Consider the following 23,558-nt stretch of genomic DNA (forward strand, 5'->3'; position numbering starts at 1 on the left):
TTGTTCATTGTCTGTCTTTTTGATTATAGCCATCCTGGTGTTTGAAGTGGTATAGCATTGTGGTTTTGATTTATACTTCCCTCCGTAATGATTAATGATGTTGAACATCTTTTCGTGTGCGTATTGGCTTTTTTCATATGCTTAATTGACTTTTGTTGTTAACCTGTCTCTAAGATGGTGGTAAAAACTAGTACCTCCTAGTGGAGTTACGAGAATTGAGAGAATTAGTACATGGAAAATGCTTAGAGCAGTGCTTGACACATAGTAAATGCGTCTTTAATGTTGGTTGTTATTACTACTTATAATAGTTTCTTCATGTTCTTAATGCCTCCAAATGACTCTGTTTTAATTTCTCTGAGGGAAATTGTGAAAAATAAACTTGATCTTCAGCTCCTGGTCCTACTAACCATGGTCTTTGCTACATATGTTGAACTGTTCATTTGTCCAGCAAGCATTTATTAAACACCTATTATGTGCCATATTTTGTGAAAAAATCTGAAAATGCAGAGGGAAAATGATGGTTCTTATTTCCAGAAAGTCTGGAGAGACGGATACCAAAATGATAATTGTGGAATAATGAGAGCTCTGATTGAGATGAGTGCAAGCAATGGTGGGAGCCTAGGGTTCAGGAGAGGCTTTTCCACAAGCTGAAACTCGAAGGGTGAATAGGAGCTTCTCATGCAGAATGTTGAGGCCAGTGTTCTGGGCAGTGCAAGGGCATGTTCAAGTGTACAGCAGTTTGAAAGCATGGAATGTTTGGGTAGGATGAGAATTACAGGACTGCTGCCCTGTGTAATGCTGAGAGGGACTGCAAGTATAGTATCAGCTGGAGAGGGGGCAGCACTGAGTAGGAAAACGCCGCTTTTACTCCTTAACCTTTAATGCTCAGAACATTCTTTCTCCCTTTCTTAACATGTCTAATTTTTCATTATGAAATGTCTTACTTTTCACTATCAAATATCTTTCTTTGTCTCTGGTAATATTCATGTCTTAAAGGCTCTTTTGTCTGGTATTAATATAGTTGCCACAGTTCTCTTATGGTTACTGTTTTGTTTTCAGCCAGTTTGTGTCTTAAATCTAGAGTATATCTTCTCTAGCCAGCATCTAGTTGGATCTTTCTGTTTTTTAATGCAGTCTGAGAATATCTGTCTTTTGATTTAAATGTGTAGTTCATTCACTTTAAGATAGTTTTTGATACAGTTGGATTTATGTCTGTTATTTTGCTGTTTGTTTTCTGTAGGTCTAATGTCTTTTTATTTGTGTATTTTTTTTTTATTGCAGTATAGTCAGTTCACAATGTTGTGTCAATTTCTAGTGTACAGCATAATGCTTCAGTCCTACATAAGCATACATAAATTCCATTTCATTTTCTTTTCCACCAAAAATTACTACAAGATACTGAATATAGTTCCCTGTGTTAGACAGTATAAACTTATTGTTTATTTTATATATATTAGTATCTGCAAATCTCGAACTCCTGGTTTATCCCTTTCCACCCCCTTCCTTCCCTAGTAACCATAAATTTGTTTTCTGTGTCTGAGTCTGTTTCTGTTTTGCGAATAAGTTCATTTGTCTTTTTTTTTTTTTTTTTTTTTTAGATTCCACATATAAGTGATATCATACGGTATTTTTCTTTCTCTTTCTGGCTTAACTTCACTTAGAATGACAATTTCCAGGTCCATCCTTGTTGCTGAAAATGGCATTATTTTATTATTAAGTTGACTTAACATACGATCCAGCAATCCCACTCCTGGGCATATATCCAGAGGGAACCTCAATTTAGAAAGATACATGCGCCCCAATGTTCATAGCAGCATTATTTACAATAGCCAAGACATGGAAACAACCTAAATGTCCATCGATAGATGGCTGGATAAAGAAGTTTTGGTATATTTATTATACAATGGAATACTACTCAGCCATAGAAAAGAATAAAATAATGCCATTTGCAGCAACATGGTTGAATCTGGAGATTGTCATTCTAAGTAAGGCAGAAAGAGAAAGATAAATACCATATGATATCACTTGTATGTAGAATCTGAAAAAGAAAAAGACACAAAGTGAACAAAAACAGAAGCAGACTCACAGACATAGAAAACAAACATAGTTGCCAGTGGGGAAAGAGGGTGGGAAGGGATAAATTGGGAGTTTGAGATTTGCAAATAGTAACTACTATATATAAAATAGATAAACAAGTTTCTTTTGTAGAGGGAACTATGTTCAATATCCTGTAGTAACCTATAATTAAAAAGAATATGAAAACAACAACAAAAAATAACCCCCAAAACAAAGGCAGACAAAAAAAAAAAAAAAAAAAGAAAATAGAGTTGATTCTTGTTATTCATCACAGACACGGAGTTAGCCAATACTGAACCATTGCCCCTAGGGAATATACAGAGTTAGTTTCTGTAAGTCTCTGGGCACATTTTAATCAACCAATCAGTACATAATCTTGTTTTATGTGTGTTTCTGTTTAAAGACACCTAATTTAATAAATATTATTGACTCGTTAACAATGAATCCATAGTCAACAGCACTATAACTCGTGCCTGAACTGAAGCTTATCTATCACACATATTTCCTGTATAATGCACATCACAGCTTTCTCGCGCTTAGGACAGTAGATAGCATTGCAGCATTATGCTAGCTGGCAATTTAAGTAGCAAAATCACTAATGAAAAGTGCAAAAATGAGAAAAGTATGGCACTGGATAGACCCTGTAAAGGATACTTCTTTGTGGTATAAAAGCTGAAACAAGAAGGCAGAGTGTCACTCTGTTGGATCTTAGCTGGGAACATGTGCACTGGGTGACGCAAATTCTTTGCTTCTCCACACACATTCACGTATGACTGCAAAAAGACTGTCGTGGGGTAACAGATAGATTTTAGTGAGTAGGCAAATTTTTCAAATAAGGAATCCATGGGTAATGAGTATCAACTGTATCCCTGCACAAGTCATTAGCCATGACTGGGTAACATGGCCTGTTCTCAGAGTAACCAGTGGTCTTGGGGCATGACATTTTTACTAGTTTAGAGCAGTCATGATTTATCCCCCTGGAGTTGGCAACCTGTACTCCCTGAAATCAGGAGCTCTCTGCTATTTGAAGAAATCTCAGTTCTCTTGGCAAGAGTGGTTGTTGGGTGAGCAACGGACAGTGCCTGCCATATGCTTAATCCAGTGCTTAGCATTTGGAAGGGGCCCAGTATATTTTTGTTGAAGAGTGAATTGGTGAATGAATGACAGGGTCATTTTTGGAAACAGACTTTGATTTCTCTCATATGACAAAGATTTTTCCATTTGCATCTGAAGTTATGTAAAGAAGTGGTGTTTTGACTGGCTTACTCCAAATCAAAGTAAAAGTTAATGTAAAAGAATAAAGAAATTTTACTTTATGTGGATTAACTTCAAGTTAAATAAGTTGGAGAAAACAATAAAAAATGAAGAATCAGATGAGGTTGAAATTTGTATCTAGAAAGAGGCTGAGTAACCCAAGTTTCATGTGGTAGAACTTTTTCTTTTCATATTATTCCTTTTCTGAAATGGTTGCTTTTAATATTTCGGAAGATACTAAATCTAGAAATATTTTTTAAAATACAGTATTATGATACAGATTTCATTATTTTTCATTATCAGGTTTCATATGTTATCAGGGAATAAAAAGATATTTTAATTTTTAACACCCCCATTTTTTGCAAATGTCAATTAAAAACTCAATAAAGTATAATTTCACTTAAATTTTGTTTAAATAAAGAATGTATTTGTGTTTACTGTTCCAAACATTGGAATAAATTGTAATGCAAGTTGATTTTTCTGTCTCTTTCTGTGTCCCTTAGACCGAAAGCAATTTAAAGTTATTAAATAATACATATTACATTTTCATTAAAATTTATGTTTATTTGATTATGAAAGTAAAATAATATTATTATATAAAATTGGAAAAGAGAAAGAAGAAATCACCCCAATCTGTATCACTCAAAGACAAATTTTAACAATTTGGTCTTTTTCAGTTTTTTCCCCACACATTACAAAAAATTTTACAAAGTATATGTAATACGAAAAATCAGTTCAGCATTCTAGGTAGCCTTTGTTATTATTACTCTTGTTGTTATTATAGATTTGAATGACTTACAACTTAGGGACAGAGAAGTATATTTATTACCGTCAGTTGCAGAGTAACCAATTGAGCAGCCAGAATTACGGTGTGGTTCTCCTAGAGGTTTTTCTGCTCCGTGTACCTTCTCTATTCCATACCTGTCTGTATACTGAGCCTGAGTCCAGATTTCAGGGCAAATGAATTGTCTTCTTGTACATTTCTAACTTCATTTTGATGCATTGTCATAGCTTCTATCATTTCTCCCTTGGGCCCCCCACCCTTTTTTTTTTTGAGTTATAATCAGTTTACAATGTTGTGTCAATTTCTGGTGTACAGCACAATTTTTCAGTCATACATGAATATATGTAGATTAATTTTCATATTATTCCCTTGGCCTTTTAAATGTTCATCACTCTGATTGTTTTCTCCCCTTTCTGTGCCTGCTCTATGCAGAATTTCTATTCCCAGACATTTCAGCTAAGTGTTAAGAGAAAAATAATATTATCCGATTAAAAGTAATTCATACTGATTTGCAAATGACTTGTAGTCATAAGTGTTTTTGGGTGATGTGTACATTTTATCACAAGATATCAAACACAGATGGATGTTTGATAAGTAGAATGTGAGGGTAATATTTTGGGGCCAGGAGAGAGCCTTTTATCGGCAATAGGACCTGCTTGCTGTAGGAGGACCACGGGGGGCATAAAAACGCTTGCACAACCGCTGTTAATGCGCATTCAGTGGCTATCAGGTGATGATCATTCTGTTTATAAAATCATTAAGAATGTATAATTATAATGCATTGGCAGGTGAGAGATTTTAGTCTACGTCTCTGAAGGGACTCGTCTTTTAAGACTTCTTTACTTTGGGACTAGGTCAGCCCAGTGTTTCTTTATAAACTTAAGACTCCATTTTATTCTCCAAAATTGAGAATGAGTTATTCATAATTTCATTATTGCTTAGTTCCAAGAGGACTTGAGGAAATTTGTAATTAAATGTTAAAAGTAATATACTTAATTATAAAATAGAGGAGCAAAATTTTAAAGCAGCCAGAAGGAGAAAATGGCTTCTGGGCCTCCGAAAGGAACAGATTAATAAAATTAGATAGTGAGTTTGACTTTTGTATTTCTCAATTTTAAAGCTAAAATGGAAACATGGTGCTGATAAGTTTTCATTTTCTAACTAGAGGTAGCATGATAGATAATTCATTCATAGTGGTAAAGTATGCCCTGGATTTGAAAGGTGAGCAGCTTTTGCCATTTTGAAGGCTTAAGTCATAGTATATTAATGAAAATGTTGACCAAATTTTCTTGTATCTTCTTTGAAATTTGACCCATAGTACTTTTATTTTTACCCATGTGCTGTGATATTTGTAATAGCAATCCTTACCTATTTAAAGGGTATCTGATTTCAGTCTTCGGGCAAAATCAGGTTTTTTCCTTCTTCACTTAAAACTTTTTTTGGATTTCAAGAAGACTTAGGGAAATTGAATACATCTCTTAGACTTATCAGAGTTGTATTATGAGATTTGGCTAAAGAGTTTTCCTATTTAGAAACATAGATGTTGTCGCTAGAACAAATCCCTCTTGAGAAATTCATTTTGGTCACAGCTTTCAGTCTACTTATGTGTGCTCAGCCTAAAAAACACCTTCAAGTCACCAGTTTTCAATTAGTAGCTATTAGAGTGACCTATGGAGCACAATACCCAATCTTGTAGAGAAACATCATACAATGAGGAGAATTTAAATCTGTACTCTTGTAAAAAGGTTAATTTTCTCTTTAACTTGTAGTAGACATTACATAAAGCAAACAGAATATTAGGAGTTGTAATTGCCTTTTAGTATTATTGAAGATGTTAACAGCCTTCTCTGATTTTAATTTCCACAAATGAAACTTTCATAAAACGTTTTTAGCTTTTTGAATCAGACCACTTTGAAGTTAATCATTCTGATCAAATTAAAAATAGTAATACAAACTTGAGTTTGAGATTGAGCAGTGAAATACTTATGATGCTAGTGAAAATTTGAAGTTAGAGCCATAATATGGGTACATGTGGTTTTCAGAAAATGGTATCCTAGTGAATTGTCTGTGTGCTTGCAAGGAGATGACCAGATTTTCAGCACATGTGGATTTTGCTTTTTTAGCAACCATTGAAGAGTGATGGGATTTACTGATGTGGCATAGAAATAGGCAGTTATCTTGTGCACTTTGAAAATATACTCAACAGGCTTAGTTTTAACTGTATGCTAGATGCTTTGTTAGCAGACACTTTCTATGGATTATCTCATGTAGTCTACCCAGCAGTCTTAGGAATAGTCATTTATTCTCACTTTACAGAAGAGGAAACTGAGACTAAGAGAGGTCACAAGGTTACACTGCTAGTAGGGAGTGGGCTTGGTGTCTCAGTCCTTTCCGGCTGCTGTAACAAAATGTCACTGACTGTACCTTATAAACAATTGAAGTTTATTTCTCACAGTGCTGGAAACTGGAAAGTCCAAGGTCAAGGGCCAGCCTGGTCACATCCTGGTACAGCCACTCTTCTAAGTTCATAGCTAGCACCTTCTCTCTTTGTCCTCACGTGGTAGAAAGGGTGCAGGATCTCTGTGGGGTCTCTGTTATGAAAACACTAATCTGTTTCATGAAGGGTCAGCCCTCATGACCCATGCACCTCCCAAAGGTCCCACTTCTTAATATTCTTTGGGGGTTGGGATTCCAACTTAAGAATTTGGGGGGGGGCACAAACATTTAGACAATAGCACTTGGACTACAGATGTGGAGCTCTAAACTGCTAAAATGTTTTCCTTCCTAAGAATGAGATCTTCCTTTTCCTGTATAACAGCCTACCATCTTCTCCTCATTCATTCTTTCTCTCTCAGAAAATGACTTTTCCTTCGTCCAAACTAGGGTCCTATAGTCTGTGCCACTTTTTAAAACACAATTTTGTTTTGTAGCTCTTTCTGCAGGTGGTACGTCTTGATCTGCCCTCCCTTATCATGAACTCCTAGAAGCAGTGACTGTAATGCTGTCCCCACACCCATCCACCCAGGACCTCACACCTTACACGGTGGCCAGTCACCGAACACTTGTTGAATTTACAGCTGGAGTTTGTGTTCCATCGGGTAGCAAAGTCTCCACTAGGACAATAGCTTTACTTTAGGAGACCAAGGACAGTGAGGAAGGAAGTATGTGTGTAAGATGGACTTAGTCTTGTGACTAACTGACTTGGCTCAAATACTTAGCCATGCTTTTCTCTAGGTGCTCATGTGGGTTTAAATCGCTTGTGTTTCTCCCAGGAAGGTGTGCTGCTTGTGAATCACAGATTCACTTTCCCTGAAATATTAATTGTTAAATGTTCTTGTTTTGTATTTTAAATGTTAGAAATATGAAATAAGATGATACGAACACAGAAAAATGAATCCAAACCAGTTCTTTCTGTTTTCCTGTGTTATGAATCTGTATTATTTTCATCACATCAGCCGCTTTGTGTTAAAAACCATTTGATAGTTAGGTAGATGGTGCATATGAATCTCTTTAATTTTTAAAAAGGCCTTTGGGCCCAAACCAACCCAATTACCATCTCCAAACAAAAGTGGAGGATCTCTTTACCGTATTATTATGAATATTTATGCCTAAAGGAGTTCTTTATGCTTAGCACTTTCCGGTATATTTTATTGGATCAGAGTAAAAGTGATTGCAGTATCCTTGAATAGAATAACATGATTTTATTTGGGATAATCTCTTTTTCATGGTGTAGAATTTCATTTGCTTCAGAAATTTCTGGGGGAAAAGAGCCAAGTACTTGGTTACGCGGCATTAACATTTCTAATGAATCAGGATTCTGAAATTTCAGAGATATTTACAAACATAAAAAATTTGGTAAAGAAATATTTCTGTGATATTTTTGTTTTCAGAATTGTATTTGGACTTCTTTCACTTAGGTATTTTGGCTTTCTCCACTTAAAAAAATGGAGGTCTTTATTCTTAAGAGCTTGGTCATCATGAAGTTCAGTATTTCTTATATTCCATAGAGCATCTTGTGTCTTAATTATGTATAGGAATTCTATTCAGAGGATCTTTCTTAAAACGTGACTCAAGGCCTGGGGCACTAAATCAGACATCCTTTAAGTCAGCACTCTCTCTTGAGCAACTGTGAGTGATACAGGCTTTACCCAGTGTGCTCTGGTCTTTTCCTCAGCTCAGATTTCTTTCCCAAAGAGATCAGCCATGAACTAAATTTCCACAGTGATTAGCCACAATTAAAGTTTGGTCCTTGAGATACTCAGTGCAAAAGATCACTGGGCAGGGATCTTCACCTTGAATGAGGAGGCTCAGAAAGACGCACACTGGGCTCTGGGGTGGTTTCTGGTTGGACAGTCCATGCTCCATCCAGATGAGCTTGCTTCAGCCGGTAGGAGGGTCCCCTGGAGTCTGAGCCTTTGCCTGTGTCTAATTGGTCAGCGGTGAGCCAGTTACGTTCCATTGTGAGGATGGCCGTTGAAGAAGATTCAACTACTAGACACACTGGGAGGGTTCTAGGAGATCAAGGCATGCTACCAGGAAAGAACCCTGTATGATAAGTATATTACTATGAATGTGTTGTAGATGCATTTGTTTTTCTCTGCTGGAAGTTTAACATGGATTCTGTAGGTGCCAGGGTTGGAGGAAATTTGGGAGTTGGTAAAATTTGTTCATTTTCTGTATCTTTCCAGGAAACTTCTTTCCCTCTACCTGGGAACTGGGCGAATTATTTTAGGGCAGCCTCTAAATGGTAGGATACTTTTCCCCTCTGATAACCAAGAAGGACAGAGAGATGTTCCCTTAAGTAGTACTCCAGTTGTTGGGCTTTGAGGGAGCCAATTAATCCCCTTTCCTCTTTGAGTTCTTAGAGAAGGTGGTTTCCCCTGTATATACAGTTGATCCTTGAACACAGGTTTCGACTATGCAGGTCCATTGACTCACAGATTTTTTTTTTTTCTCACCAAGTATATACTGTAATACTGCATGATCTGGGTTTGGTTGACTCCGTGGATGCAGAACCTTGGATGTGTTGGGCCAATCGTAAAGTTATACATGAATTTTCAACTGCGTGGAGTGCTAGCCCCGACAAGCCCCACATTGTTCAAGGGCCAGGTGTACAACTTTTTAATTTGTGTGCCAGAAGAACAATTAATTCTGCTTCATTTTTATTTCCTTTCCACACTTCAGTTGCCTGGGCTATTGGAGAAACTCATTATGGCTCAACTTTTACTTGGAAGAGAGGACTTAAATTGTTATGCTTCATGAACCACTGTATCTGGGGCACTGAGCAACCTGAGAATTTTCTCTGATTTGATATTGTGTTCAATAACATATCTGAGTTTATATGATAAGGGATTCATTTTTGCTTTTTTGGGTGTGGGCCTAAAGCTCCCATTTATTTTAGTATACAGTGATTTTAATATCTTATGTAATTTGGAGGTAGAATACTATTATTTATCTCTTAAGTGGAGGGGAAAAAAAAGAGGTAAAAATTAATTACTTTTCTGTTACTGATATATTCCTCACCCATTTCTTTAGATTCCTTTTTATTCAGAAAATCTAGCTTTGGATGGACTCTTGAGATAATCACTTTGCAAACAGGATGTTTGTGCAGTCTGTGACAATTTTGTATGCCCCACTTCTCTACTCCTCTGAGGTTGCCTTATAATATGCACAACTTTTGTCATCTTCAAGTTTAGTTTACATTTGTTGGTTATACAAGAAAAGCAGAACCAAGTAATTGTGGAATTAGAAGGAAAGTTATGTAGCTCAAGTTACTTTGCAGTGCTGGAATTACCTTTACATCATGTCTGTAAATGTACCTACCAGATTCTCCTGACCATGTCAGATGACTGGGAACTCTACTTCTCAGGGCACTTCATTCGATTTTTGAACAGTTATTGTTGCCACAGAAATCTTCTTTATCTTTAGACAAAATCTACCCCTTTCTAACTTCCATTCAGTATGTCTTGTTTTAGCCTCTGGAGGTACCTAAGATAAGTGGTTCTTTTTCTTGAGGGCTACTGATTAATTCTGTTTTTTATTTGACATGTATATTTCTGATTTTTTTTAAAAAGAAAAATGTGGGTTTCTTTCAATTGGAAATGATGTGTTGATTTTTTTTTTTTTTGAGAGAAAAAAAAAGAATGTTTTATGAACTGTCTGGAGGCTCTGTTTCTAGTATTTATTTTCCTCTCCTGCTGCTGCCCAGGTTTTTTCTCTGCAGGGAAACCTTACCAGGATGCTGTTACTCTGAGCCTTACCCAAAACAGAAAAGCAGTAACTCTTCAAAGGCTTAGTGGTTCTTCTAATCAAACACACACTTTTCTCTTGGATTCAGTTGACTTTTTTTTTTTTTTTTTTGAAACTTAAGAACTTAAATTTGTTTGTTTAGTTATTTGAGATGTAAAAATAACCACAAACATTTAAATAACTCATGTTAAGGAATTTTTTTTCACACGTCACATGGCAACTAAATTATCCAAGTACTTTGAATAATCTTGCTATTTACTTTGCTGAAATTCTGTATTAAAATTCATTAAAGCCGGTGGTTGAGAGCTGTGGGAGGGAGAAGACCAAGTTTTAATTCTTGCTACCATGTTCATTGCTAATCTCCTTGAGTTTCTTGACTCTCCTCATTATTTTCTAAAATCGAGATGAAACACTGTATACTTGGGAGTCTTTGTTTGCAAGCAACAGAAATAGCCTATGAATAATTTGGACAAGAGAAAGGGAAATGAGGGAAAATCTGAGGAGCCAAGTCTAAGGAAAGCAGGATCCCTGGGAGCCCCAGGGACCTCATCCTCAGGAGGGTTCCTGCAGAAAGCATCCTCTCCCATTTGTGGCTGCAGTTCTCAGGTTGGCTTGACATGCTTTCTGCTGGGAATCTTTGGCAGTTTGGGGCTACTTCTGTTTTCAGGTCCATTGGAAGCCCAGTTGTCGTCTTTGCTTTCTCCCACAAATATACTGATTTAATTTAAGTCTTGGAGCTGTTAAGTGTTGTTGTTTTTTTTTTCCTGCTAATATTTTTGGGTTTGTTGTAGATATTTTCCATGGTAGGGAGTGATGGTTAGGTCTTCCTGTTGCCTACTTGCTCTGTCATTTTTTTCTGAGGAGAATTAAGGAGATTACAAATAATACCACTCTGGTCACTTCCTCATAATTCTCTCTTGTTTGTTTTTAAATTTTACTGAATCGTGAATTACATTCCAGTTTATTGCTAATATTACTTACTTGTGAACTTTCTCTTTTTTTCCTTAATCTTGCAAGGAGTTTGTTGATATAATTTGTCTTTGTAGCTTTGTCTGTCCTCTGTATTTTACCTTTGTGTTCTATTTCATTTTGTATATTTGTCTTACTGTTAAAATCTCTCACCTTATGCTTCCTTGGTTTTCTATTATTTTAAAATTTAAATTCTTATTTTGGATGTTTAGTTAATTTATTTTCAGTTTTTCTTCTTTCAGCACAAATATTTAAAGCTCTAAATGTTCCTTTAAGTATTACTTTAGCTTTATCTCACACTTTTTTAAAAATTTAATCTATTTTCTAATTTTCATGACAGTTCTTCTTTGATCCTTGAATTATGTAGAAGTGAGCTTTTATATTTCCATTCATATAAGGTTTTACTGGGTTTCTTTTTGTTACTGATTTCTAATCTATTTCCTTTATGGTTAGAGAAAATGATTTATATAATATTGATTCTTTGGGATCTCTGAGACCTGTTCTGTAGCCTAGTATGTGGGCATGATTTGTAAATGGCCAGTGGGTGCTTGAAAGGAAGACACAGTCGTGTGGAAGGTGCATGAGTCTGTGTATTGCATGATATCAAGTAAATTACAGAGCTCCTTATTTTTTATCTGTTTGATCTATGAATTCCTGAAATGGACTTTTTATAATGATAACTAACACTTATCTGGTACTTACTATATTCCAGGCACTGTTTTAAAAGCATTACTTGTATTAATTTATTGTGTATTGATTTTTGTGTTTATTAGATCTGTTACTTGTACTTTATATATTTTGAGACTGGGTACATTTGTTACTTGATACATAACACCTGGTGATTGGAGTCTTTTATCTCTGTGTATTGATCTTCTACATCTCTAGTACATTTTTAACCTTAAAGTCTTTTTTTCCCTGATATTGATATAGTTGCAAGGCTTTTTCTATTAATATTTACTTAATAATTAATACTAATGTTAATATTTGCCTGGCATATCCTTTTCATCCCTCCTTTGTATTTCCTTGTATATGAAGTGTGTCTCATAAATAGTCTGTGAGTGGATTTGTTTTTGCCCAGTTTTATACAGTAGGATAGTGTAGTGTGATGGTTAGAAGCAAGAACTTTAGGGCTAGATTGCTTGGGTTTGGGTTGTCTTGTTGTCTGGGCAGCTATAGTTCTGCACTTGGGGGTGGGTGCTGCTTTCACTTTGCTTTATGTAGACTTTTAACCTCTCCCCGTGTTTTATGCTTTGTATTTTACTCCTGCTCTTCTATGGGTGAGGTACCTGGTGTATTCAAGTTCTGATTCTTTATAGGACTCTACTCTTAGGCTTTCAGTGTCATCTGCCACATGCACTTGGAAGTATGTTTCCTTAGTCGGTTTACAATACTCCATCTACATTTTATCTCTTGAAATGTACAGACGTATCTCTAAAATGGGCATAATGCGGGGAGGGTATAGCCCAAGTGGTAGAGCGCATGTATAGCATACGCAAGATTCTGGGTTCAAACCCCATAACCCTCTCTAAAAATAAATACATAAGAAAACCTAATTACCTCTCCCCCAAAAAATACTTTAAAAAATAAATAAATAAAATGGGCATAATGAAACTGCTTACTTATAGGACTATTAGAAGTTAAGTGTGAGTCAGTAGTTGCAAATGACTTTGAATAGTACCTGGCACATGAGAAGTGCTTAGAAAGATTTGTTCTTGTTTTGTCATTTATGTTAAGATTATAGTTTGACTTTTAATGTTCTTGGTGACCTTGAAAATATCCATAGTCCTGCTGTTATTTGTCACTATGAATTTCATCATCAAAGTTATTGTTTTTATTTTATAATTCAAGTTTTTCTTCATTTCAACTTCTTTCTTCCTCAGGTGATTTGGGGGAACATACAGAACTTTGGTGTATCTCAATTTATACCTCAATTTTCAACTCATGTTGAAAGTAGTATTTAATGGAAATTAAAAATTATTTCCCAGAAGGAGTCTGTTATAATTAAACTATATGATAAATTTAAACTTACAACATTTTTATATTTGAAGGGCATAGGGTACTTTAATTTTAATTAGTTGATGGACTGGATTCTGAATTTCGTATAGAGAAATCAAAAAATTTTTTGCCTAAGTGAGAATCTCTGTATTTTCATTAAATATATGTTAAAAAGAATGATTGGTGGTGATTGTTGAACAACAATGTGAATGTACTTAATGCCACTGAACTAATCACTTAAAAATGATTAAAGTGGTAAAGTTTATGTTACGTGTATTTTACCATAATTTAAAAAAAGGAACACTAGTTATTATGCACATGTCTCTCATGGAAGGTGAAAGAAGGTGTTCATCACTGTGAAAATCTAAATCTAATGGACTGTACAGATGGAGGGAGCAGAACATATGGGTGTCCATATGTTGATTTATGTTTTCTTTCTTCAGCCATATCTGATTCTCACTCATTTCCTAATGTGAACTTTGTTTTTTAACAGGAAGGAAAAGCTGATGCGATGCTCTCAATGCCGAGTCGCCAAGTACTGCAGTGCTAAGTGTCAGGTAAGAGTGTTCTGCCGTACACAAGTAACACCTTCCAGTTCTCTGCTCTTATTTGTTCTCCATCATGATTGTTGGCCTATTTCTGCTTCTTCATAATCTTTAATTTATTTTAACTTACTTTCCTTTGATGTACAAATAATATACGTGCATGGTAAAAAATACATATATGTAATAATGTATCAACTCTGTAATATGTACACCACTGAAGAAAAGTTACATGTTTACTCCTCTTCATCTTCTTGTCCTCTTGACTTCAATCCTATTTTCCAGAAATAGTCACTGTTAATTTTCTCATGTATCTTTGCAGCATTTGTGTGTGTGTGTGTGTGTGTGTGTGTATGCAAACACATTCATACGTCTTTATACTTTGTTTTAAGAAACAGGTATAGGTTATTCTAACACAAAGTCTTGTATACCTTGACTTCCTTATTCATTTAATAATCTATCCAGAAGAACTTTTTTTTTTATCATCTTGTTATTCTATTATATGAATACACCACAATCATAATTTCCCCACTAGTGAATGCATAATTTTTTCCCCAGTACTTGGTATTGCCAGTAATGTACCAAGCATCTTTTCATGCACATTTTTGCACATTTGTGCAAATTAATTGTGGGATAAACTCTTCCCCATTTTATCGGTTAGTAAAGTGATATATGCATTTTGAATTTTTAAAGATAATGCCCAATTGCCTTCCAAGAGCTTGAGTTAATTTACAACAACTGACAGTCTGTGAGAGTACTGCTGTTAACATCTTTAAAACTCTTTAAAGGATGTATAATTAACATTCAACATGACCTTTTCTTCTAACCTTATGATTAATCATTTAATAAGAAATATATTTATACTCTAATGAATTGTGTCATAATAAAAAGTCTAATTGGAAGTTTTGTGTCTGTGTCACTTGCCACCCACCCTCCACCCATCCTTTTTGCGTGTGTACATGCACACATGTGCAAACGCACGCACACACAAGCCAGCATTCCTCTTTTCCTTCTTTTAAATCTAGGCCCTGCTTATCTGAAGGATTTTCTGCTGTCTTACTTTCTCCCTTGAAAGTAATTTCTTCAGACTACAAATAGAGTGAGTGATCTAAATGAAAAAGAAACCAAAAGATAAAAAATCAAAGGACCCAAGTTCTAATGACAGTTCTGCCATTAGCTGGTTAAATTGTCCCAGAGAAAGCACTTAAACTCTCTCCGCTTCAGTGTCGTGGTCTGTACTAATAAGAACTCAAATTTTTTAGATATCTACTGTATGCCAAGCACTATTGTTTACTCTCTTTCTTTCTTTCCTTTTTTTATTGAAGTATAGTCAGTTACAATGTGTCAGTTGATTAGGTACTAGTATTTTTCTTACTTTACTAACTAGGAAACTGAGGTATGGAGTGGCTAGCCACCTGCCAGACATCCTTTCCCTCGTAGGCTCTGCAGTTTGGGAAATGAACCCAGATAGTCAGAATCCAAGCTTTTAATTTCTCTTTTAACCCTAAATTTCATTCTTGCTCTAACATTCTGATGAGGTGGATTTTTCCATTTTATTGTATTCTTTTCCCTGCCTTTTGTTTTATTTTCTTTTAATAAGGATACACTCTATCCCCAAGGAACGTAAAACAAAAGATACAATAGTAGAAGGTTCAAAATAACACTCTCCTAATAAAAATAGGGATGGGGAAAATGATTGAGTGATTTTTACCTTATCTTGTAAACCAAAAATTCTGTCGAAGTTAGATAGATACCAGATTTATGTAAGATCATAGTAATAATAACAAGGTAAAAAATGAAAACAAACCTGTGCCTTTTCTGCAAGATAAAGTCTAGAAAGACTGTTTTATGGTGATGTTTTAGGTGTTTTGTTCATGTGAAACTTAGCTACGTGTTTCAGGAATCTTCAGGTTAAGAAGACTACGTGTGGAACCAAGCGAATTATCTTATTACTTGACACAGATTTTCTAGATGAGCTTCCTTTCTATTCTCAATGACCTAAACATCTATTTTTTCTTGTTTTTGTGGACATTTTCCCCCAATGTTCCTTCCTCCTTTTGTAGTACACTCAAGGAAAAAAAAAGCAATCTGATTAGAATGAGTTGAGGGAGTCTGGGAGGAGGTATGTCAGTTTGATTCATTATAGTGCATATATTTTTACCACATATATTAGCTGTTTACTGTAGCATCAATAATAATGTCATCATCAGATATACTGTAGAAGGCAATGGGAAAATAGCTAGTGAGATGAAAGATACCATAGATAACACAGCTAGTGCATATGCTTGTATGTGTGTGGGGGGCAAGGGGTGTGTGGAGAGGTGGGATGGGAGTCAAAGATTGGCCAGAGAATATGCATTTAAACTGCTCTGTTAAGCTCACCCAAAGGTACAGCATTAAACAGTGTAATTATTGTGGATACCTACAAAAGCAGCACAAAATTAAACTGACAAACTGAACTATGAGCAGTAATGAACAAAAGCACTTGGAATGGAAATTGATAAAGAGGATATGAACACATAGCATAAAATCTATAATATGTTTACCCTAGGGGGATGTAACTTTTGTTCACTAGCTTAGCATTTGATGTGTGGGGCTGCAGCATCAATGAATTGTCCGTGATTGGCTGAGGTGTTACAGGATGTAATGTCTTTTGTGCCTGTAAGGAAGGTATCGGTGCTATCGGTTTTCACACCTCATTTTTAAACATAAGCGGTACAAAGATACCTTTGCATTGTAAACATTAGCACAATGTAGACTAATACAGAATAAAAAGTAAAAGTCTTCCTCCAGTGTTTTTCCCCTATTGCTGCTTCTGTTTTCCAGAGGTAATCTCTGTGTGTATGTTTTGTGAGAGCAGGATACACAGCAAACTGTTAGTCTGTGCTTCATACATAGTATACATGTATATGTGTATATTTACTGCTGTGTACAGTGCTGAATGATGCTGGCCATAATGTTTTGTCATCAGTAGCTTTGTATTCCTCTGGATCTACCTTATTATGAGGTGTCATATAATGTAATAGAGTGGTTATATATGGGACCCAGTCTGTTTCTATATTGTCACAATCAGAACATCACAGATGAGATTATGAGATCCAGGAGGAGCAGGCTCAGTTTTCTTATGAAAAAACATTCTCAGCATTTGTAATAGTGATAGCAAGTAAACTAATTTCAACCAAATTCACCAATTATTACTTCATCTCTTCTGGTTTTAATTTGATTTATAATACATATATTTCTAATTGAATTAATTGCTGAGCAAAATAAGCAGCTGGGTACCACATCAAATTGCAGTTTTATATACTTAAAAAATACTGTATTAGCAGAAAGAGGCTCTCTTTTATGTTGATATTATGATTCACCTTTTTAAAGAGGTCTATATTTTGAGGTTTACATTTTTTTTGTTGTAGAATGATTTGATGCATTTTTGATGAATCCCACATTAGTAAGCACTTAACAGGGTGATTTAATAAATTGGTTTCTAGAATATCATACCCGAAGTGGTGATAATAAAGAAAGCCAAGCCCTTTGTTTATTTTATAAATAGCTCTGTGCCAGGCTTCAGGCTGATAGAATGTGCTGTGGCTCTGTAGAGAAAGGAGTTGGCTTCGTATCTAATTTTTAAAAATTTTTATTTATTTATTTTTTTATTTTTTTGGTGGTGGCAGGTGGAGGGTAGGTAATTAGGTTTATTTTCTTACTTTTAAAATGGAGTTACTGGGGATTGAACCTAGGATCTCGTGCATGCTAAGCATGCACTCTACCACTGAGCTATGTCCTCCCTCTGTGTCTAATTGTAAACAAAAAGAATATTGTGTAAAGGTAAAAATTATTCAATCATATTTAGCTTTCTGACTTCTACAAATGTCTACAGCCCTAGCTTTTCTTCCTCACTTTACATTTACCTGCAGAATTATCCCATCTACTCCCATGACGTCAGTTAACATCTGTATTTTAATTATTCTGCAGACTACATCTCCAGCCTCTTCCTTTCTCCTGAGCACCAGGCCCATATTTTACAGGACACCTCTACTTGGGTGTTGCACAGGTATCTCAAATGCCATATATCTATACCTGGGTGCATTATCTTCCCCCAAACCTGCTTTCCATCTTGCATTTTAACCTCAGTGCATAATCTCACCAACCACTCAGCAGTCACAATTGCCAGGTGTCATCATCTCTGATTTACGTTCTTTCTTGGCCCCACGTCCCGTTAATCACCATGTCCTGCTGATTTTACTACCTAAAGGTCGGAATTGGTTCACCTCTCTCTAGCTTCTCTCCCACCGCTCTTGTGCATCATGGCATCATTCCTAGGTTAACTGTAGCCTCTCAACTCTTGCCAGCTTCTATTCTATTTTTTACACAGGAACCAGACGGATTATTTTATTCTAGAATGTAAGCATGATCTGTCACTCACCAGCTTGAAACCTTGGCCCTCTCTTCCTTCAGGATGAATTTCAAGCTCGCAGACTTTGCCACATTTTTTACCTCTGGGCCTTTGGCTGTCCAAGTCTCTGGGCCTGAATCAGACCTCTCCCCCACCTACTGAACTCCTATTCATCCTTTAGAACTTGGATTAAACTTGTTCCCTTCTTTCTAAGCCTCTGAGATTAGTCTGTGTTCCTCTTTTATCGTTAAGAAATTTAATTGTGTTGATTACTGGGTTAGTTGGCTGTTTCTGCAGTTAGATGTCAGGCTCCTTGCAGGTGTGCCCTGTGCATGGTTTACTGCTGCAGATGTTGTATGCTTTGTTGAGTGAATGAGTGAATGAATGCTTTCATTAATGATAATTGTTGAATTATATTTAAAAATGGCATCATCTCCAAATAATCTATACTAATATTTCTTTTTAATTGAAATATAAGTGACATATTATATTGATTTTATATATACGACATAAAGATTTGATAGATGTATATATTGCAAAGTGATCACCATAGTACATTTAGTCAACATCCATCTCCACAAATATTTATAAATTTCTTTTTCTTGTGATGAGAACTTTTAAGATCTACTCTCTTAACAACTTTCAAATGTGTGATACAGTGTTGTTAACTGTCATCACCATCCTGAACATTACATCCCCAGGACTTACCTAGTTCTTATAAACTGGAAGTTTGCACCTTTTGACCATCTTCATGCATTTTTCCCACTCCCCATCTCCTGACTCTGGCAGCCACCTGTCTGATCTCTGCATCTGTGAGGTTTTTTTTTTTTTTTTTTTCCAGATCCCACATATAAGGGAGACATAGTAATATTTCTTTATTCATCAGTATAGGCATTATCTGTTAACTTCCTGCTCTGAGAGATAAGGGACTTCAGCTCACCTACATCAGCGTCTGCATCCTCTCCCTCTTCTTTTGTAGATATATCAGGATCCTCTGTTCATCCGAAGTTTCTCCAACAGAAATTTGAGTACCTGCTAGCTAGTCACTATTGTAAGTTGAGCTTGGGATGGTGAGCACTTAGCAGTGAACAAGTAAACAAGATCCTGGCTTTCATGAAGTTTGTATTAAGGAGTGAGGAGACAGTAACAAATGTCGATGATTGTATGAGTGAATGTGATTTGGAAGAGCATGAGCGCACCATTGAATAGGTTGTTACAGAAGGGTTCCCTGTAGAGGTGACATTTAGCCTGGAATCTAATAGTAGCCAGCCATGGACAGATCTGGGAACAGACCTTTTATGTAAAAGAAACAGCAAATGTAAAGGCACTGAAGTAGGAAAAAGCTTGTCATGTTAGAGGAATAAAAAGGGGTTGGATATAAACAGATTCACAAATTTGTATAAAAAAATGAAAAATCTTTATCACAGTGTGTATTCTGATTATTTTACAAATATGATCACTACAAACAAAAATGACTGTATGACTTACAGTTAAGTAATGCTAGCATACTGTAACTTTCTTGCCCTGCTTTATACAGAGTACTGTGGAAGTATGTATTCTGAATGTTTTTGAGTTATATGTGCTTCCTGTTACCTGGAAGATAGAGAAATTTAGTGGTCAAAACTGAGAATTTATCAAAAATAGTTTTACTAATTCATTACACACTAATTCATTACACGGTTCTCCGAATTTTTAAAAACTAATTATCAATAAATTTAAACTGCTACTTTGGGGGGAAAAGACATTGGATAATGTTGGATACATGTCATATACATTTGTTCAGACCCATAGACTATTCAACACCAAGAGTGAACCCTAATGTACACTATGGACTTCGGGCGAAAATGATGTGTCACCGTAAGTTCATCAGTTGTGACACATACACCACTGTGACAGTGGGGGAGGCTGTGTGTGTGGGGAGCACAGGTGTATGGGGACTTTCTGTACCTTACTCTGAATTTTGCTATGAACTTAAAGCTGCTCTGAAAATTAAAGTCTTTAAAAAATAAGTACTAGGGGAAAAAAAGAAAGTTAGAGATGAGGCCAATGATTTAAGACTTGAAGGACTTGATAATGGATTCATCCATTAATTTACACAGCAAATATTAGTGCCAATGCCAGGACTGTGACACACTGTTACTGAACAACACACAGAAAGCCCTTGCCCTTATGGAGCTTATGAGACGGGTAAATAATATTGTCTTATCTTTGTGCCTAAAATAAGGGGGATAAGAGAAAACTGTGGGGATAGGGAAGCTATTTACATACGCACACATATATACACATCTACATATCTATATTTACCATCTGTCTCTATGTATCTAATATATAGATCACAGACCCTGGTATTCCCCTCGCTCACCTTGCCTTTAAAAAGGCTTTCCTGAAACCCACCGGGGAGTTCAGGCTTTCAGAGCACTAGCTGTCCAGGACTCCTCGTACTGGGGTGCCCTACAAACCAGAAACTTCTGAATACTGTTTCATTCATCTTTGCTACACTAATTGGTCACTGATGTTATCTTGTTTCTATTAGCATTTCTTTGATCAGTGGTTTGGTTTGTATTTTTTATTTATTGGCTTTTCTTTTTTAGGCATGAATTTTCTATTCATGTCCTTCACTTTTTCCCCCTTATTTTTATTGAAATAATCACACTCCCCCCTTTTTAGTTATTTTATAAGACATCCTGGTATTTTGGAGACATAAGTGTCTACATACATATTTTAGATTTTAGATTTTTCTAGTTTGTCCTTTATTTTTCACCCATGTTTGTAGTATTAGGTTTTCTTCCTTCTGATATAGAAGTTACTTATTTTTATGTAGTCTAATATGTACACCTTTTCGTTGATGGTTTCTAGGTTTTATATCCTGCATTAGAAACACTTTCCCCACCTCGATACTATAAAATACTAATTCCTGTAGGGCAGTAGTTTAATTATAAGTATAAAATAGTATTTTGTTTTTTAATCTACTTAATGTATATATATACATGTGTGTATGTGTGTGTGTGTATATGTATACATATATATATACACACACACACATACATATACACACATACATATAATGGCCTCCTTTTTAATTTAGTCTAGTTTTTCAACCTTTAATTTAGTCAAAGTTTTTCAACCTTTGCTACACATGGAATCCCCCTCAGTGATAAAAAACGATGTAGACACCCGATTCTATGTCATCAGTACTATGAAACTTTCTGGGGTGTGTCCTAGGCTCTATATTTAAAAAATATTCTTTTGTATGTGTGTGGTGTGTATAACTGTAGCATTGTTCTAGATCTAGGGTTTTTAACTCTCTCAGTTTCAAATCCGTCCTCTCTACTGTTTTGAAATGAAATTTCATAGGTAATACAACTACCTAGTTACAGATTTCAAAATTCAATATCAATATAAATGCCATAACTGGAACATAAAGGAGAAAGAATATTGAGACAACTTAAAATATTATGCATTTTAGTGTGTAAATGCTTGGTTGTGACTAGACTGGAAGACACAATTAAGAAGTCATATACTTGCACCTCTGCAGAGTCACTGTGAAAAGGGAAGTACAAAATGTAGATCAGAAAATGTGTTTTACAACACTGTAAACTGACTACTTCAGTTAAAAAAAAAAAAGAAAACGTGTTTTATTGATAATGGAAATACTCCAACTGGTGTTGTCAGTGATATTCTTTTATGAAATATTGAATAACTTTAGCTAAAGTTCTTAAAATGCAGTCGTCTGTTGATTTACCTAGAGAATTCAGTGCTATTAAGACCATAGAAACAAGCTCTTTGTTTATATGTGAAAGGAGGTTTAGTTTTAGGCTCAGATAATTTATTAAAAAATTTGTCACCTTTATTGAATGTCTGATTGGACACTTAAAAGTCATGTTGGGTTTGGAACAATTTTTTATCATATGGAACTGTCCTACAGAGGATGTCTGGTATCTCTGGTTCCTGGCTACTAAGTGCTCACAGTGCTCCCTAAGCATTGTGACCAAAAGAAAACAAAAAACAAAAACCAAAAAACAAAAAACCCAACTCATAGAATATAAATTGGTGCAGCCACTACAGAGAACAGTATGGAGGTTCCTTGAAAAACTAAAAGACTTACCATATGATCCAGCAATCCCACTCCTGGGCATATATCTAGAGAAAACTCTAATTTGAAAAGATACATGCACCCTGATGTTCATAGCACTAGTTACAGTAGCCAAGACATGGAAACACCTTGTGTCCATTGACAGATGAATGGATAAAGAAGATCTGGTATATATACAGTGGAGTATTACATATAAAAAACAATGAAATAATGCCATTTGCAGCAACATGGATGAACTTAGGGATTATCATACTAAGTGAAGTAAGTCAATCACAAATATTATAAGATATCACTTATATGTGGAATCTAAAAAATAATACAAAAGAATCTATATACAAAATAGAAATAGACTAACAGACATAGAAAACAAACTTACGGTTACCAAAGGGGATAGGGGGAGGGATAAACTAGGAGTCTGCGATTAGCAGATACACACTACTATATATAAAATAGATAAACAAGAAGGTCCTACAGTACAGCACAGGGAACTATATTCAGTATCTCCCCCCCTCAAAACACCCCCATAAAGCTTCTGAAAAACCACCAAATTAGGATTACCTCCAGTGGGAACCACTGGTTTAGTTAATAAGTTTATGTTCTGCAGTATGGAGATTCCTCAACAAAACTAGGAATAGACTTTCCATATGACCCAGGAATCCCACTCCTGGGCATATATCCAGAAGGAGCCCTACTTCAGGATGACACCTGCACCCCAGTGTTCATAGCAGCATTATTTACAATAGCCAAGACATGGAAACAGCCTAAATGTCCATTAACGGATGACTGGATAAAGAAGATGTGGTATATTTATACAATGGAATACTACTCAGCCATAAAAACTGACAACATAACACCATTTGCAGCAACATGGATGCTCCTGGAGAATGTCATTCTAAGTGAAGTAAGCCGGAAAGAGAAAGAAAAGTACCATATGAGATCGTTCGTATGTGGAATCTAAAAACAAACAAACAAACAAAGCATCAATACAAAACAGAAATAGACACATAGACATAGAATACAAACTTGTGGTTGCCAAGGGGGTGGGGGGTGGGAAGAGATAGACTGGGATTTCAAAATTGTAGAATAGATAAACAAGATTCTACTGTATAGCACAGGGAAATATATACAAGATCTTATGGTAGCTCACAGAAAAAAATGTGACAATGAATATATATATATGTTTGTGTACAACTGAAAAATTGT

General features: G+C 35.6%; 1 protein-coding gene across 2 annotated transcripts in view; it reads left to right on the top strand.

Moving 5' to 3' along the window:
- The window catches only part of SMYD3 (SET and MYND domain containing 3), a 562,584-nt gene that overhangs the window by 89,076 nt on the left and 449,950 nt on the right, over positions 1-23,558 (top strand). For both annotated transcript variants that reach the window (XM_010973568.2, XM_045509457.2), the window contains one exon: positions 13,821-13,884. In XM_010973568.2, coding sequence (XP_010971870.1) covers positions 13,821-13,884 — 64 coding nt within the window. The remainder of the gene's footprint in view (positions 1-13,820; positions 13,885-23,558) is intronic.

This window comes from Camelus bactrianus, chromosome 23, assembly GCF_048773025.1.
Source record: "Camelus bactrianus isolate YW-2024 breed Bactrian camel chromosome 23, ASM4877302v1, whole genome shotgun sequence".
Taxonomy (NCBI): Eukaryota; Metazoa; Chordata; class Mammalia; order Artiodactyla; family Camelidae; genus Camelus; species Camelus bactrianus.